Consider the following 17,446-nt stretch of genomic DNA (forward strand, 5'->3'; position numbering starts at 1 on the left):
CACCTTAAAGACTGGCGCCATGTCTAGGAAACTCTTTCAAAAGTAATTCGACTGAATAATTCCTGATTTAACAAAATCGAACTAGCATGTCCACACTAGATTTCAAAATAACTAGATTTTGGAATTAGCATTACTTCTGATGAAAATCAGGAGTACAGATTTGGAATTCTGCAACTCATTATTTCGAAATAACGGGCTTGGTAGTGTGGACGCTCTGCTTATAAATTTAACTGTAGAGGCAGGGGTCATTTTGAAATAAAGTCCTAGGCTATGTCTAGACTGCCCCCTCTTGTGCCAAAAAATATGCAAATGAGGCAAAGCGTGGAATATTGGTGTGCTTCATTTGCATAATTAATAAGGCTCTGTTTTTGTGCAAGAGGCTTTTGCGCAAAAAGGGGCTGTCTACATGGTTCCTTTTTGTGCAAAACCCCTCTCTTGCACAAGAGCTGTTCTTCCTGAAAAAAATGCAGAAGAACAGCTCTTGTCCAAAAGCCTGTTGTGCAAAAACGGAGCCTCATTAATTATGCAAATGAGGTGTGGCAATATTCCATGCTTTGTCTCATTTGCATATTTTTTGGCTTAAGGGGGGCAGTCTAGACATAGCCCCCCCCATCGCCAATGCATATGATGGAGTGGTTTTTACCCTCAAAAGATTATGCCCAAATAAATCGGTTAGTCCTTAAGGTGTTGCAGAAGTTCTCAGTCTGTATCTGCAAAAACAACAACACGGCCACCCCTCTTGATTTCTGGATTCAAAATGACATTTCATTTTAAAATTTCGTTTAATTTTATTTTTTTTTAAATCCAAGGTTTATAACTGATCAGCATTTGAAATGCAACCGTTCGATTTTGTCAACATGAAACACATTTTTCTTGATCCAAAGCAATGTATTTGTTCTTTGATTTGCTGAATTAAAAAAAAAGTGATATTATTTTTGGTTTGACCCAAAATGATTGTTTTTCTCCAGTGTTTTAGATTTGCCAGAGCATTGAAAAATCAGTTATTCACTAGGGATGTTAGATATCGGGTAATTGAATAGTCGAGTAACCTCATGAATTCTTATCGGTTACTCGACTATTCTATAGTTCCCTGGGGATGGGGCCAGCAGCCAGTGTGCTCCGGCCCCACTCCCGGGGAGCCCCTGCCACCCCACGGTGCCGCTTATGAATCAGAGGCAGCCGTGCTGGGTGCCAGGCGGGAGCAGGTCCATGACGGGCGCCAGTTAAAAACCAGTTCCCCTCGGAGACTGTCTGCCTGCTGCCCTGTGCTGCTGCCTCTGATATGGAGCAGCCTCTGTCCGTGGTAAGACTGATAGAAGCAACAGTGCGGGGGAGGGGCAGGCGGCACTTCAGAGTCGGTGCTGAGGGGAACCGGCTTTTAAGCTAGCTCCCGCTTTCCTGATGCAGATGCAGCAAGGGGGTGATGTGCAAGTAGTTGACAAGATGAACTGATAAGCCTAGGCTTATGGGTCAATTGTATAGTCAACTACTTGTTTACATCCCTATTATTCAGCCTGCACTAAGTCAAGCAGGTGTGTTGTGAGCAAGACGCGAGAAGTCATTCTTCCACTCTACTCTGCACTGATTAGGCCTCAGTTGGAGTATTGTGTCCAATTCTGGGCACCACATTTCAAGAAAGATGTGGAGAAATTGGAGAGGGTCCAGAGAAGAGCAACAAGAATGATGAAAGGTCTAGAATACAGGAGCTATGAGGGAAGACTGAAAGAATTGGACTTGTTTAGTTTGGAAAGAAGACTGAGAGGGGACAGGATAGTGGTTTTCAGGTATCTAAAAGGATGTTACAAGGAGGAGGGAGAAAAATTGTTCTCTTTAACCTCTGAGGACAGGACAAGCAGCAATGGGCTTAAACTTCAGCAAGGGAGGTTTAGGTTGGACATTAGGAAAAACTTCCTACCTGTCAGGATGGTTAAACACTGGAATAAGTTGCCTAGGGAAGTTATGGAATCTCCATCTCTGGAGATATTGAAGAGCAGGTTAGACAGACAGCTGTCAGGGATGATCTAGACAGTACTGGGTCCTTCCCTGAGGGCAGGGGCCTGGACTTGATGACCTCTCGAGGTCCCTTCCAGTTCTAGTGTTCTAGGATTCTAAGCCAGGAGGGCGGGTGTTCCCCTGAGATCTGAGCAATACCGTGTGAGAGAGGGGATGTAGGACTCTGTATTCCAGAAGAGGCTGGGATGAATTTATAGTTACACAGCAGCTTTCCCCTAGACCTTTCAGGTTGAAGAGAGATAATCTCTCCCCTCTCTCTGTGCTTTGGCTTCCTCAGGAAGATGTGTGACCCTGGAATGACTGCCTTTGAGCCAGAGGCCTTGGGAAACCTAGTGGAAGGATTGGATTTCCATCGATTCTACTTTGAAAACTGTAAGCAGCTTCTTTCCCCCCAACAGGCTTTGGCTTCTAGTAAGAGCAGGGTGGCTGGGCTGGGGTGTCTCCAGATCCCCTAGGATGGGATGTTCTCAGTGGTCCCGTATGATCTAGGCAGGAAGGAAATCAAATTTGGTACATATTTGGAAAGGGGGAGCCGCTGGCTCATGGAGTGTTGCTTTGGTTAGCTGTTCGGTGAGTGACGACTTGATTTGTAGAGCGACCCCTTCCCAGTCCGAGCCAAGCTGATTCAGAAATGACCCCATGCTCCATAGCCCAGGCAGGACGTTTGCTTGCTAAGGATCCCCCTTTCTTGTGGCTAGTTAAGGAGGGAGGAAATTGCTCACTCACATAGGACCCCTGCCTCTGTGTAATGCCCCCTGCCTTTCCCCATGTCCAGTGTGGTCCAGGAACAGCAAGCCGGTGCACACCACCATCCTGAACCCGCACATCCACCTGATGGGAGACGAGTCGGCCTGCATCGCCTATATCCGCATCACGCAGTACGTCGACGCGGGCGGCATCCCACGCACGGCGCAGTCTGAGGAGACCCGCATCTGGCACCGCCGGGATGGCAAATGGCAAATCGTCCACTTCCACAGATCTGGAGCACCTTCCGTTCTACCGCAGTAAGCCATGTCGGCACGGAGACAAGAATAGCAGGGGAGAGGAGGCCTGAAGGGATAAAGGGCCCACGAAGGGAGTTGAAGACTGAGAGGGGACATGAGAGCAGTTTTCAAGTACCTAAAAGGGTGTGACAAGGAGGGTTGAGGAAAATTGTTCTCCTTGGCCTCTGAGGACAGGACAAGCAGCAATGGGCTTAAATTGCAGCCAGGGAGGTTTAGGTTGGACATTAGGAAACACTTCCTAACTGTCAGGGTGGTTAAACACTGGAATAAATTGCCTAGGGAGGTTGTGGAATCCCCATCTCTGGAGATATTGAAGAGCAGGTTAGACGAGAACCTGTCAGGGATGGTCTAGATGGTGCTTGGACCTGCCGTGAGGGCAGGGGACTGGACTCGATGACCTCACAATGTCCCTTCCAGTTCCAGGATTCTAGGATTCTATGAATGAATCAAGGGTCCATTCAAGTCCCTGCCTCTAACCGAGGCTGATGCCTGATGCTTTAGAGAAGCTTAGTAGGCTTCACAGGTAATGCCCCTTCCTGTGCAGAGCTCTGCCTCGGGGAGGGAAGTTCACGATCACCCTGGCCCCAGCAAGGATCGGCTCCCAGCTTGGTGCTCTAGGACCGACACCTGCGTCATTTCATCCTAGAGCACATCAGGGCCAATTCAGGCAAATTTGCCCTCTCCCTCCTGCCTCCATCCTCATGCTGAGCCATTCAGGTGGGTTTCCCAAGCAGCTAGGTCCGGGATACGGGGTGTGATGTACCCCACACTCCTGTGTCAAGTTGGGTGCAGCGGGGTGGGAAGGGTCAGCGCCAGCAAGAAAGAAGAGAGAGATCCAGGACTGCAGTGTGGGTCTGTGGAGGGAGTCGGGGAAAGCTACCAGGCCCCTATTGCTCAAGAGAGAACCTGCCCCTGCCCTGGGCAGAGCTGAGATGGGGTGGGGAGGAGACACCCTGTCTATCCAGGGGATGCTAAGCACAGAGCTCTGGCAGCACCATGTAGCTCGCACCCCAGCCGCTCTCCCCTCCGTCCCGCCACACTGTGACGGCAGGTTTGGAAGCGTTATCCGGCCTGGCCCTGCCATATTTGTTAAATGGCCTCATGCACCCGACCCCCCCACCTGCTAATCTTGTTTTATACATCCAGCTTGTGACGTCTGCCTGCTTGATCCATTCTGCGCTGCGCGGGAACAGGGGCAGGAAAACCCATCTGGGAGGTGGGATGGAATTCTGTCGGGGTTCTGTGCACCATCCAGTCATGAGCTTTGGGGCCCCACGCTGATGGTGCCCGTCCCCTGCAATTCCCACTGCAGTCGAGTGTCTTGTGTCTTCCCTGCTGGGAGAGGCAAGCGCTGCGCCCCCTCTGGATCACGCGTGTGGGCGGGATTCTCAATTCGAAAAATCCGAGTCGGGAAAAATCAAATGCAGGCTCCATGAGGAAGTGAATGATGGAGGGGGCGGGCGCTGGTTAGCGCCTGCGGAGGGGCGGGGCAGAGGCAGACTCAAGCGACAAGCCCTAGAGGCCCTGTGGCAGGACAAACGGAATGAGACGTCTTTCCCCTGACTTGTGTTTTCCAGCTGAAGCCTTGGCCAGTCGGGCCAGGTTTGTCACTGCCTCACTGCGAAGGGAAAACCCACCCCCATCCTTCACCTACGGAACTTGGCTGCTGGTTCTACTGCTTGGCTCTTGCTGGAATTCCTCCCGCCCACCAGACTCCTCACCAAAAACGAACAAAGGACAACCAGGCTGGAACGAGCTATGAATTGACTTCTTTCTCTCTCTCTCTCTCACTCGTCACCTTTGGCACCGCGAGCGCTGTCAGGGCCTGTGCGTGGGCCCCCTGCTTCTGCATCAAGCCACCTGCTGGAAAACAATTTGAAACAAGTGGCCACTACACAGAACGTGTCTGAGGTGAAAGCCTCCACCCGCCGCCTCACCGGAACTCACGGATCCCTGCGCATCCTTCTTCACGGCTCGGAGCATTTCTGACCGAAGGGGATAGAAATCCAACTCCACCTCTGCACGGGAGTCTCCGGGGACCAAGGCAAAAGAGAGGAGTATGTGTGTGGGGAGGGAGGCGTTTCAAGCCACTTTGGGCTGACCAAGGTCTGGGGCCACCGCCTCTCAGCACCAGTGGGTTTTGTCTTATTGGTGTCTAAGTACCTGGTGTGATGCCCTGGACCTTGGCCGTTCCCCACACTGCTCCCCCTTGGGACTCCCAGTTCTTCTCTGCAGCTACGGCCGAAGGACATCAGTTTAAACTCTTTCAAAATCCTCCTCCCCTGCTACTCTAGGGCGAGTAGGGTTTTAATGCGATGGGTGAGTAAACGGCATCCTTTGTTCCTCTTCCTAGAAATGGCTGGGTGGACTGGGTCCTAGGACCTTTGGAGCAGGGATTAGAGATTCTGGGAAAAGAGAGAGAGATTAAGAAATCGATTTCCATGGCTCTCTCAGCTTGCTAAGGTATCCGAGTGAAACTAAAGTGAGATCTGCTCTCTGTGCAGGGAGCATGGTGATAGATTGGGCGTGGTAGCTGGCTCTTCTTCCACAAGCAGCATTGATCTGTTCCTGTCTCAGTGGTGGGAACCGTCCCACTAGGAGACAACCTCCCGTCATGTGACACATTGCAGGTGGTCTTCTTTACCCTCCGTTAATTTAAGAGACCAGCTGCAAACATCTGGTGTTGAACCTGCCCTTTTGCCGCCTGCCCCATTCTTCCTTCATTCTGCCCTCCAAGACTCAATATTCTCTCCATTTTTAAAGGCCACCCAAACCCAGGAACCAAAACCCTTCCCCGTTAATCAGCTTCAGGAAATTTACAGTATTGACCGCACTGGTGCTTAAGGAAACAGAGCTGGTTCATGTGAGAGAGAAAAATCAACTGACCCTACAACACCTTTCAGCAAAGATGGCGAATGTACACTTTAGTAATAAAACTTTGAGGAGTCTGATTATGCTTTGAAGAAACAAACAAGCCTTTAGCTATCTCTTCTACTTTGAGCGCATGCCTTTTTATAGGAAAAAGAAACCTACCATGTATTTCGTAAATTGATTTTGAGTATTTGTTGAAATGGATCTTTATGTAATTAACTAGAAATACTGAATGTGGGGATGGGGGGATTTTTGGGGAGTTGTTGGATTTTGGGGGAGGTTGATATTGTTTTGTTTACATGTGGGAGTGGCTTGACAACAGAGATATTCTCAGTGAAGGTGGCCCTGTCCGGGTCTGGTTCCAAGAGGGCAGGGAGGGAAAAGTTACAAAGCCAGTTATTGTGGGAACCACGCAGAGCCCCTTAAAATACATGGGACTGGTAGTAACATGGTCGTTTCTATTTGCAATGGTAATGTTTAAATGTCAGACGTGCCTGTTTCAATGGAGACAGCTGGACAGCGAGGCATTCCTGGACTTGCAGGTCCGCATTCTGCAGGAGGAATGGCCATCTTCACAGGACATCTGAGCCAGCTGGCAGGAAGACAGGCATGTGCCATTTCTGAGCCTGTACCTTTTCTTGAATGATAAACCACCATCCGGTGGTTCTTCCGGTGCCACCGTTATGTCAGTCTCGTGACATGGGGAGGGGCTGAAAGACATCTATTTTTGGTAGAGGTATGAGGGGCGAGATCTGGTTATTTTTTGGCAATCCTTCCGTTTCCTGTTCTCTTTTTTCCAACTGCAACTTCTTTACTCTTTGATGTGAGGTTACTGCAGTGCACTTCTTCTGCCTGGGGACTTTCTAACTGCACTTTCTTCATTTGCATGATGTTTAACTTTATAGACAGCGCGTGTATTTAGAAACAAACAAACAAACAAAAATGCTTGTTTTGGACAAAAAAAACCAACCACCACACAGTGTATTCTCAATGTAAATTCTGAATGGTGTATTTTTGCCTTTTCCGTGGTTTCAAGTGCTTAGCTCACCATCGAAGCAGGACAGCCGCCTGCTGAAACACAGCCATGCTAGCAAAGTGCGAAAATCTGTTCCTGTTGGACCAGAGGGGAAGAAATCCAAGCAGCTGGAGCATTTAACAAGCTTCAGGAGGCATGAGATTCCAACGACCCCATTGTGAGCTCATTATGTGGAATGGGTGTCGAATGTGCCTTTTTAGGGACATATCAGCCAGATTCTCTGCTGGTGGAAATTAGTGTCAATCCATGAAACTCAATGAATCGATACAGATGTACACGGGAGCGACACTGAACCACCAACTGAGGATCTGGCCCAGAATCGTCTCTTAAACAGGCTAGGGAGAGGATCGGCCTTCTCTGGTTGCTTTTCCACAGTGTTTTTCTTCCCGTGTGTGCTTAGTGCCAAAGCGATTTGTGTTTAAATGGGGGCGTTGGCTCTTTCACAGCTTACGATGCTCCTCTCGAACCTACTGTGAAGCCAGATCTGAGGAGGTGTCTCATCCACCTACTGATCACCAGCCCTCTGGGCATCAGCAGTATTTTGGACACTGTGGGCATCCCTGGGGCACTGCCCAGATCACGATTTCATGGCAGGATCAGCCCTGGAGGCTGCAGCGACACTGTTAAGTCCCATAGTTGTAATCCGCCCCCGGTGTAACTGCCCGGGGAAAGTAGCCTGAGTCCAGCCGGCACAGAGCGCTTCCAGCTTTGCGAGGGAGCTGCGCCCCGGTGAGTTCGGACGACAATGGCGGCTTTGGCACCCAAGCTGTAAGAGCGGCCGGCCTGGGCAGAGGCAGAGCGACCTGACATCCTGAAATTAGGGGCTTTGTCTTACATACGCAGCCATCCCCACCCCCTCTCCCCAGAAAAGCCCTGGCTCTCTGCTCACCCTCGGGGAGGGGGTGCTGGAGGCCGGGCGCAGAACACAAGTACATTCGAGCGCAGAGGTGCGCAATGCAGCGTTGATCTTTGCACGGAAACGTTCTCCTTTCCCTCCGGGAGCCTCCTTTGAAGGGGTGAAGCTGATTGGATGCCATGGCGGCCACACCCACCTAGGCTCCGCCCATTTTGGCATGCAGCATGCTGATGACCTGACTTCTCAGAAGCGAGGGGCCCCCCCTTCCCCGTTCTGACTGTTTCCCCATGGACCTCTTGCTCAGGGGAAGGCTCATCCCCTCTCATGGGTTGGATGGATGCCACATGACACCCCCAGGACTTTGATCACAAGCGTGAGCCGCTGGAGCTTTTCCAAGTGAAGTGGTTTCTCTGCACAGGCTGGGGGCTTTGGCTCTTTTGCGTCTTCCAGGGAAGGAGAATCCTGAGAAGGCAGAGGGGCTCCCGCCTTTCACACCCTGCCCCCCACCTCTGCTTTTAGCAGCCACACTTCAGGGCTCTGCTACCACACATGTGCCCTGGTCTCCGTTCCCAGTCTGGCCGGGGACCCCTAGCACAGGTCTTTGGCTGAGTAAGCCTTGACTAAGCTGCAGCCTTCCTTTCGCAGCCGTATCTAAATTCCTTTCACCCTGGGCGGCTCCTGGATGCCTTGGTCTTCCCCGAACTCTCCAATTCCGCCGGGACAAAGTATCTTCCATCACAGCCGCAGGGCTCTTTGGGTTACAGGACCGAGGGCGCTGTCTCTCCCCTGGTAGCCCGGCCCTCAGGGCTAAGCCACACTCCTTCACCCTCCTATTTCCCACGTCCGTCACAGGAGACCACACGCAACAGCTGCGGTGACAGCATTTGCCGCTGGGCTGGTGGGGTGGGGATGGCAATTCCCTTCTGACCCGGGGGAAACCGCCAGCTTCCGTCTGCAGCGTCATCTCTCATGTCCCTGCTGACGCCTCCAAAAGAGATGGGCGACTGTAGCCCCTTCCCATTCCTCATTGCCGGCCATGTGTGGGTAGTGATGCTCTGAGGGGTGGAAAAGGCCTGATTCCCATACAGTTTGGCCAGAGGTGCAATGGAGTGATGAGATCACGTCCCAACTCGGCATAGCCCTGTCTGTCCCGAAGCAGCACTGACGTTACCACGCCTTTGGAGCAGCTTCGGCTTGCATCTTGCCATGCCACGGAAAGAAAATGGCCTCCATTAAACCTCAGGAGTCCTGTGCCTGGTGCATGAAGGCTCTGTAGTCTATGAGGAATCCGCAGGGTTCAAAAGTCACCTCCCTGGTCATTTATTTAGGACATTTCAGGCTCAATTTTCTCAAGCAGAAGACAATCACTCTGCCCAATATGATGAGCAAAGAACCGGTTCCTGACCCAACTCCACCATAACCATCACCGACTGTAGCCTCATTCGGGAGCTGGACAGGTTAGCAAACAGCTGCCGCCGGTGGGTGGCCCATCCTGGTGTGTGCAGGATGGCTTTGCTGTGGCAGGCCAGCTGGTGCAAACTCTCATTGATCGGGCGTTGAAGAGTGGTGACGCAATAGCTGAGGTTTGCACTGCGGCACCAGGACAGCAGTGTCTGTGGTGGATGGTGATGTGTCTATAAGACAATCCAGATACGGTCTTGTGAGCCAAGGGTAGCTTTCTCTGAGATGCTGCAGATCATGCACTTAGCCCTTCCAGAGCATGATTAACCCTTGGTTTTAGCCCAGAGAAACACATCTATTGGTGTTTGTGCCCACATTGGGGGTATATTCGGCTGGGTTTCGGGAAGTTCTTTGGAGGTATACACCTACATTCTGGTAGCTTTGGATCCAACCCCAGATTGCCTGGCTGAGGATCGGGAGGGCGGGGGGTGGGGGAAGAGACTTGCCAGGACCCGCACAAGGTAAGCACACTTGGTGTGAGCCCCAATTAACCCTCCGCAGACGCACCAGCAGTGGTGCAATGCAAAGCACAAGCGGTCCCGTATTTACAGACCGTTTATAAAGGGATAACAAGTGACGGCGGACAGCATAAGCATCACAGATGTGAGCAAGAGTACCCCAGCAGATTGTAGACCCCTCCTCGGGAGAGGCGATAGATGCTTAAAAGATACCCGTGGGATTCTACAACTGATGAAAACCATTTACTGAAACACCTTGTAACACCTCAGAGTCAATTGGTACAGGGAACCTTAATATAACATGTCACAAAAACACCTTCCTTGCCGTGGACGGAGGAGCTGGGATCAAAGGATTTTCTGTCTGTCCTCACTTCCATTCAGGGGACACAGGTGGCCTTGTAGACCCACCTGGCTCCCCTCCTTCGGCCGAGTTTCCTTCCTTCTCGTCAATTCTCGCATGGGGGCTGTGAATCATCCACCCTTTTTGTAACCGTGACACCAGTGAGGGAGGGCGGGGGTCTGGGGGAAGTGGGGCGTTGTTTATTGACTTATTTCTTTTGGATTGTTGTTACTTTTTTCTAACTGTTGCACAATTTTAGGGCTTTTGTAACATTTTTTGAACAAGCAGGGAAAACGTTAACAGTGGTTTAAAATATAACGAGATATATATATAGAGAGAGATATATAGATATATACATACATGAAATCTCTATGGAAATATTTATTTCACATGACTGCAAAAAAACAACAACAACCCACAAAATAATTAAAAAAAGGAGCTTTTTCATGTAACGAATTAAAACTCCAGAGAGAGGCTGCAACATGGCCTCTCCTGATTGTAACTCCGTGTGGTTGGACTCTAAGCCTTGTGGTATCTTTTGTAAGTGAATCCGATCTGTAAAGCGGCGTGTCCGTGTTGGATTCTTTGTTACCGTTTTTTGGAACCTGTGGCTGTGAACAGAATGATCACTGCTCAAATTTTATGCTATATTTTTGGGGGACTTGGATTGCAGGGGAGGGGGAGGGGAATTGTCAGTTTTATTCTCGGTGTTTCAAGTGCAATAAATAGCTACAAACTTCTGAGCATGGAAAGCGCTGATTTCTCCTGCAGTGACACAGATGCTCTGCCGCTTTGTCTGTTTGTTTTGTGGAGTCCAAATGTTGAGTCTGTCAGAGGGGAGGGCAGAGCTGTCCTGTGCATAGGACAGTTCAGGGGGGCTGCCCCAGGCCTCATGCTCCGTGAGGCCCTGTAGCGGCCACCTCCCCGTGGGACCCAGGGCAGCCAGGGGGATTATCAGGTGGCCTGGCTGTTGGATTGCTCCAGCTCCTGCCACTGGGGGGAGTGTGTGGGGGGCACCCCTGCTGCTACCCCATGCCATGTCCCCCAGCTCATGGTGCTTGGGAGAAGGGGCTTTGGTCACGTGGTGCAATGGGGAGCAGGGCTTTGAGGAACAGGTGGAGTGAGGTGGGGTGGAGTCTGCGGCATGAGGCGTTGCTCTGGGCCCCGTGCCCACCTAGGGATGGCCCTGGGAGAAGGAGAAGGTTTTTATTACTTGTTTATTTATTATTTATATTACCATACCCCCCCCGCCCAGGAATCCACCTGTGGGACTCTTTGTTGCGAAGGCCAAGACAATTTGTCTTTAATAAGGACAAATGCAAAGGACTCCACTTAGGAAGGAACAATCAGTGTCACTCATATATGAATGGGAAGCGACTGTCTAGGAAGGAGCATGGCGGAAAGGGATCTAAGGGTTATAGTGGACCACAAGCTAAATACGAGTCAACAGTGTGATGCTGCTGCAAAAAAAGCAAACATGAGTCTGGGCTGCATTAGCAGGAGTGTTGTGAGCAAGACACAACAAGTCATTCTTCTGCTCTACTCTGCGCTGATTAGACCTCAGTTGGAGTATTGTGTCCAGTTCTGGGCACCACATTTCAAGAAAGATGTGGAGAAACTGGAGAAGATCCAGAGAAGAGCAACAAGAATGATTACAGGTCTAGAGAACATGACCTATGAGGGAAGACTGAAAGAATTGGGCTTGTTTAGTTTGGAAAGGAGAAGACTGAGGGTACGTCTACACTAGCCCCCTAGTTCGAACTAAGGAGGCTAATGAGGGTGGCCGAAATTGCAAATGAAGCGCAGGATTTAAATATCCCATGCTTCATTAGCATGTTCCCGGACGGTTGCCATTTTGGGAACTGACTAGCCCGGAATAACTGCCCGCATCTACCCGCAGCAGTGAAACTGGAGTTCGAAGTAAAGCCCTTAATTTGAATTAGCTGGTAAACCTCATTCCAGGAGGAATAACTGCTCATTCGAGTTAGGGCTTTACTTCGAACTCCCGTATCACTACCACGTGTAGACGCGGGCAGTTATTCCAGGCAAGTCAATTTCCAAAATGGCGACCGCCTGGGAACATGCTAATAAAGGGCGGGATATTTAAATCCCAGGCTTCATTTGCAATTTTGGTCACCCTCATTAGCCTCCCTAGTTCGAACTAGGGGGCTAGTGTAGACATACCCTGAGAGGGGACAGGATAGCGGTTTTCAGGTATCTAGAAGGGTGTCACAAGGAGGAGGGAGAAAAATTGTTCTCCTTGGCCTCTGAGGATAGGACAAGCAGCAATGGGCTTAAACTGCAGCCAGGGAGATTTAGGTTGGACATTAGGAAAAACTTCCTACCTGTCAGGGAGGTTAAGCACTGGAATAAATTGCCTAGGGAGCTTGTGGAATCTCCATCACTGGAGATATTGAAGGGCAGGTTAGATAGACAGCTATCAGGAATGGTCTAGATGGTGCCGGGTCTTGCCATGAGGACAGGACTGGACTCGATGACCTCTCGATGTCCATTTCAGGTCTAGTGTTCTGTGAGTCTAAGACTATAACAGGGTTCAAAAAAGAGCTAGATACATTCATGGAGGTTAGGTGCATCAATGGCGCTTAGCCAGAATGGGTAGGGAGGATGAACCTAGCCTGTTTGTCTGGGGCTGGAGATGCACCACAGGGGAAGGATCACTTGATGATCCCCTGTTCTGTTCATTCCCTCTGGGGCATCTGGCATTGGCCACTGTTGGAAGACAGGAGACTGGGCGAGATGGACCTTTGGTCTGTCCTAGTCTGGCCGTTCTTATGAGTCTCATTCATTGACCCAGTCCCCATTATGCTAGGTGCTGTACAATCAGAGAACAAAACAGAAGTATCTGACTTGCTCTCCTTCTATTTGGTTGTTTTTCTTCTCTGGGATTGCAAATGAAAGCGAGGCAATTGACTTCAATGTATTAATTAGTCAATCTCAAATAGATAAATATTTTTAAATTACCCTTTCTGGAAAAGTGATAGAAATGTAGCCGTGTTAGTCTGGTGTAGCTGAAGCAAAATACAGGACTATGTAGCACTTTAAAGACTAACAAGATGGTTTATTAGATGATGAGCTTTCGTGGGCCAGACCCACTTCCTCAGATCAAGTAGTGGAAGAAAATAGTCACAACCATATGTGTTCTTTTTTTTTAATTGTATCCTTTGGTATATAGGGTTGTGACTATTTTCTTCCACTACTTGATCTGAGGAAGTGGGTCTGGCCCACGAAAGCTCATCATCTAATAAACCATCTTGTTAGTCTTTAAAGTGCTACATAGTCCTGTATTTTCCTTTCTGGAAAGGCTTCCTTAAACACCATTGGCTGTGATTTATCCCCAACCCCAAATAAAAATGTTAGAAAGCTTTCTTTTCTTCTCCCTGCAGATATCGACAGAGATCTCGTTTGTATTTAGGCCTGGATTCAGCAAAGCCACTTTTAATCGGTTAACTGGTTAAGCACAATGTTTAACCAGTTAACCAATCAAATGGGATTTTATATCCCTAGCATGCTCACTTTTAAGTTAAAGTTATGAATGTGCTGAAGTGCTTTACTGAATCAGGACTTTGTTCAGTTTTCCCCCTTAACTGCCTCCCTCTCCAGGTTTGTACTCACCCCTGTAGCATAGAGAGAAATATTGAAACTGACTACGTGCAAAGTAAAGCAGCTGAAGAATGGAGAATCATTCCCTCCCCCTGACACTGATTCCTTTCAGCAACCGTCTCCTTGGGAGCTAGTCATAACAATCACAGGCACAACATTTTCCAGGAGAAATGCAAAATGCTCAGGCTGATGGTGTCCCTTTAAGTCACTTCTGTCTTAAGCTACCAACCAACAAGAATCAGTCATCTATGACAGCTGGTTCAAGAAAGAACCAGATAAATACATGAAGGATGGGTCCATTAATACTTATTAGCCAGCCTGGACAGAAATGGTGTCCCTTGCCTTTGTCTGTCAGGGGCTGGAGATGCACCACAGGAGAAGGATCACTTGAAATTTACTTGTTTCTGTTCACTCCCTCTGGGGCATCTGGCATTGGCCACTGTCGGCCGACAGGACACTGGGCTAGATGGACGTTTGGTCTCGCCCAGTCTGGCCATTCTTACATTCTTCTGTCATTCAGGTGCCCTGGCAAAGTTGGGGGCTACTTCAAAGTCATCACTTTAAACCGGAGGTTGCCTAGAGGAGGTGGGATGATGGCAAAGGCAGTTTTCAGTGTAACAAGTGCCTGATCGGATAAGGAAGCAGCATAATGCAGGGTAGGCCCAGGCAAAACATCTTCTGTGGGCCGGATCCAGCCCGCCAAGCCAAGGGATCCGGCCTGCGGACACAGCAGGGAGCCTCAGGCAGACGGGCCTGCTTGCCCCGCCTCCCGCATGCTGCTCAGAAAAGCTGCTGCCGGGCTGGTTGTGTTTCACAAACTGTGAGAGGGGGAGTGGGGCTTCAGGGTTGCTCCTGCCTCCCCGCCCCCCGCGCAATCCCATTGGCCAGAGACTGGCCAATGGGAGCTGTCTGTTCCCAGAACAGGCCACATGCAAAGCATCCCTCCCCCCTCACATCAGGCTCTGCAGCATATGCAGGAGCAGGGCAGGCTCCTGCCTGAGAAATGTGCTAAGTGTCTGGGCAGGAGTCTCACAGGTAAGTCTCCCGGCCAAAGCCTGCCCCGGCACCCAGCCTCTCCCTCCTCACCCCAGCCTTCTGCCCCTCCCACTCTTGCCTCCTACCCCACATAACCCAAACCCTCTGCCCCCCTCCTGCACCCATCTCCCCTCCCAGATCCTGCACCCCAATCCTATGCCCAGGTCACAAGTCAAACCCCGGCACCCCAATCCCGTGCCCAGGTCACAACTGCCTCCTTCACCTAAACTCCCTCCCAGATCCTCCTGCGCCCCAGTCCCTTACTGCAAGCTCCCTTCTGCACCCAACCTCCAGCCCAGACTCCTGCACCTCCAGTGCCCTTACTGCTTCCTCGCCGAATGCCTGGGGGCTGCACCGTTCCTGCTGCCCCCTCCTCGCACTCCCAAAGCCATGAGCTGTGCGTCTGCTGGAGCTGCACCTGCACGTGCCGAAAACACGCGGCGGGAAAGCGTGGTCATTTTTATTCCCTGGCAGGATTGTGTATGGCTCCGGGTTCCCGGAATGACCCAGGGAGCCTCCCACATCCAGGCCCTTAGAGCAAAGCTGCCCTGGCTGAGGAGTGGCAGAAAGTCATTATGAACGAGAATTTGAGCTCGGGGGGCCAGGGAAGCAGAGTTTTCCAGCTGCTGGGAGATTCTGGGTGAGTTCCTTGGCCTTTGAGTGCAATCAAACATAGGGAGGCCTGGGGTGGTCTCCTCTGTATGTACCATGTGCTGCCATTAGGCAAATGTGAGAACCAGGTGGTCTCAACCAGCAGTTTTCAAACTTTTTGTCTCATGACCCAATTGAAGAAAATTGTTGATGCTGCAACCTAACATCATTTGACTGGAGTGTGGGCTCTGGGGGTGGGGGGGGGGGGGCTGAGGAGGAGCTTTGGAGTGTTGGAAGGGGCTCTGGCTTTGCGGGGGGCAGGATGGGTTTACTTTGAGCGGCTCCTGGTCAGCGGTGCGGTGGGGGGGAGGGGTGTTGGCTAAGGCAGCTTCCTGCCTCTCCTAGCACCATAGACCATGCTGCGCCCCAAAAGCAGCCAGCAGCAGGTTCCCAGCTAATGGGAGTATAGAGCTAGTGCTAGGGTAGGGGCAGTGCACGGAGCCCTGTGCGCTCTTCCCACTCCTGCCCACCTAGGAGCTGGGCCCCATTGTCAGCCACTTCTGAGGCGCGGCGCAGCCTGTGTGGCCAGGACAGGCAGGGAACCGCCTTAGCACCCCCACTGGTCACCTGATCCCCCTGTAGCCACAAGGCCCAGCGCCCGACATCCCACCCCCCAGCGCTGGGTCACGCCCCGTCGTTCGAAACCCGCTGCTCTAGACTCTCGGCATCCATCCTGCAGGGCAGGGAACAGGCTAGACAGGCCGTGTGCTATAATCTAATATCGAAGCCAAGGAAAGCTGCAGGAACGGCACTGAAAAGCCCTGTGCAGTAATGACTGCAGGGCCCCCACTGGGAGACGAGACAAGATCCAGGGCATTGGACGCTGTCTATGGGAGGGAAGTAATAGAGATGTAGCCATGTTAGTCTGGGCTTGCCGAAACAAAAGACAGGACGATGCAGCACTTTAAAGACTAACAAGATGGTTTATTAGGTGATGAGCTTTCGTGGGCCAGACCCACTTCCTCAGATCTAGCCCACGAAAGCTCATCACCTAATAAACCATCTTGTTAGTCTTTAAAGTGCGGCATCGTCCTGTCTATGGGAGGGGCACTGAGAGCCATGAGCACGACTGTAAACTCTGCACGTGATGAAAAAACCCACATCAGGCCAGCCCTGGGCCCAGCGAGCCCTGCGCAGCCCTCCTACCAGTGACAATGGCGTCTTCAGAGAACAGATGCCCAAAGCCCTCGCTTGCTACACGGCAGTCTGGCCACCAGATGGCGGGGAACGACCACTGCTTGCACCGCAGCTTAGTTCAGGGAGGGAGGGAAGGAGAGAGGGGAACTGGGAATTCTCAGGAGGGATTTTGGGACAGGAGCTGACCAGGACGGGGCTGACACCTTTGAATCCTCAGTGACACGGGCTGACTGACTCAGTATCTCAGAGACTTCCCTCCTTCAGCTCCCACGTTTCTGCCACGGGACATAGCCCTTCACCCCCCTTCCGTCACCACCACTGGTCTCCCACGGAGGCATGGTCTGGATTGAATTCTGCTCGGCCTTTTATCCAGAGCGCGAGGAGGCTTCGCCGAGAGGGTCTCGTTTCCTGGCTCCTGGGAAAGCACAGCTGCAGGGCTGGCGTGGCCTCGTCTGGCCTGTTTGCAAGAGGGGTGCGCAGGGCCCCCGGGAGAAAATGAGTCCCCACAATCCTTGCAATCCTGCCCTCGCACAAGGCCGGAAGCCTGGCAGTCTGGGGAGACGTGTTCCCCCAGAATCCTGCCAGGCAGAGGTTCTGGTCAGGAGCAGAAATAATAATAATAATCCTCACGTATTTTCTCAACTATATGTGGCTGAATGCAGCCACCTCTGGAGGGCAGCGTGGTAGCTGACCAGGACAGAGTGGGTTGCACACAGAGAGCGGGGGTGAACATTTGGCCTAGCTCAGGACTCTGGGGCAAACCCCTATTCTTAAGGAAATTGCCAAGGGATTTTTAGGGCCCAGAAAGAGTAGGAGGGGGGCTTCACCTGAAAGACCTACACCTAGTTAACGAAGAACAAAAGAACAGCCAGACTGGGTCAGGCCAAAGGTCCATGTAGCCCAGTGTTCTCTCTTCTGACAGTGGCCAATGCCAGGTACCCCAGAGGCAATTAACAGATCAGG

The 17,446-nt window shown here is 51.2% G+C and overlaps 1 protein-coding gene across 6 annotated transcripts in view; it reads left to right on the forward strand.

Annotated features, from left to right (window-relative positions):
* The window catches only part of CAMK2A (calcium/calmodulin dependent protein kinase II alpha), an 85,967-nt gene extending 79,088 nt beyond the window's left edge, over positions 1-6,879 (forward strand). For 3 of the 6 annotated variants that reach the window (XM_075900544.2, XM_075900543.2, XM_075900545.2), the window contains 3 exons: positions 2,291-2,385; positions 2,789-3,017; positions 4,595-6,879. In XM_075900544.2, the coding sequence (XP_075756659.1) occupies positions 2,291-2,385; positions 2,789-3,017; positions 4,595-4,598 (328 nt within the window). In that variant the 3' untranslated portion in view covers positions 4,599-6,879. Of the gene's footprint in view, positions 1-2,290; positions 2,386-2,788; positions 3,022-4,594 lie in introns of those variants that run through there. The other 3 variants (XM_089769460.1, XM_089769459.1, XR_012896389.2) reach the window with 2 other exon arrangements.
* The last annotated feature ends 10,567 nt before the right edge of the window (positions 6,880-17,446 follow it).

This window comes from Pelodiscus sinensis, chromosome 16 (assembly GCF_052426305.1).
Source record: "Pelodiscus sinensis isolate ZL-2025 chromosome 16, ASM5242630v1, whole genome shotgun sequence".
NCBI lineage: Eukaryota > Metazoa > Chordata > Testudines > Trionychidae > Pelodiscus > Pelodiscus sinensis.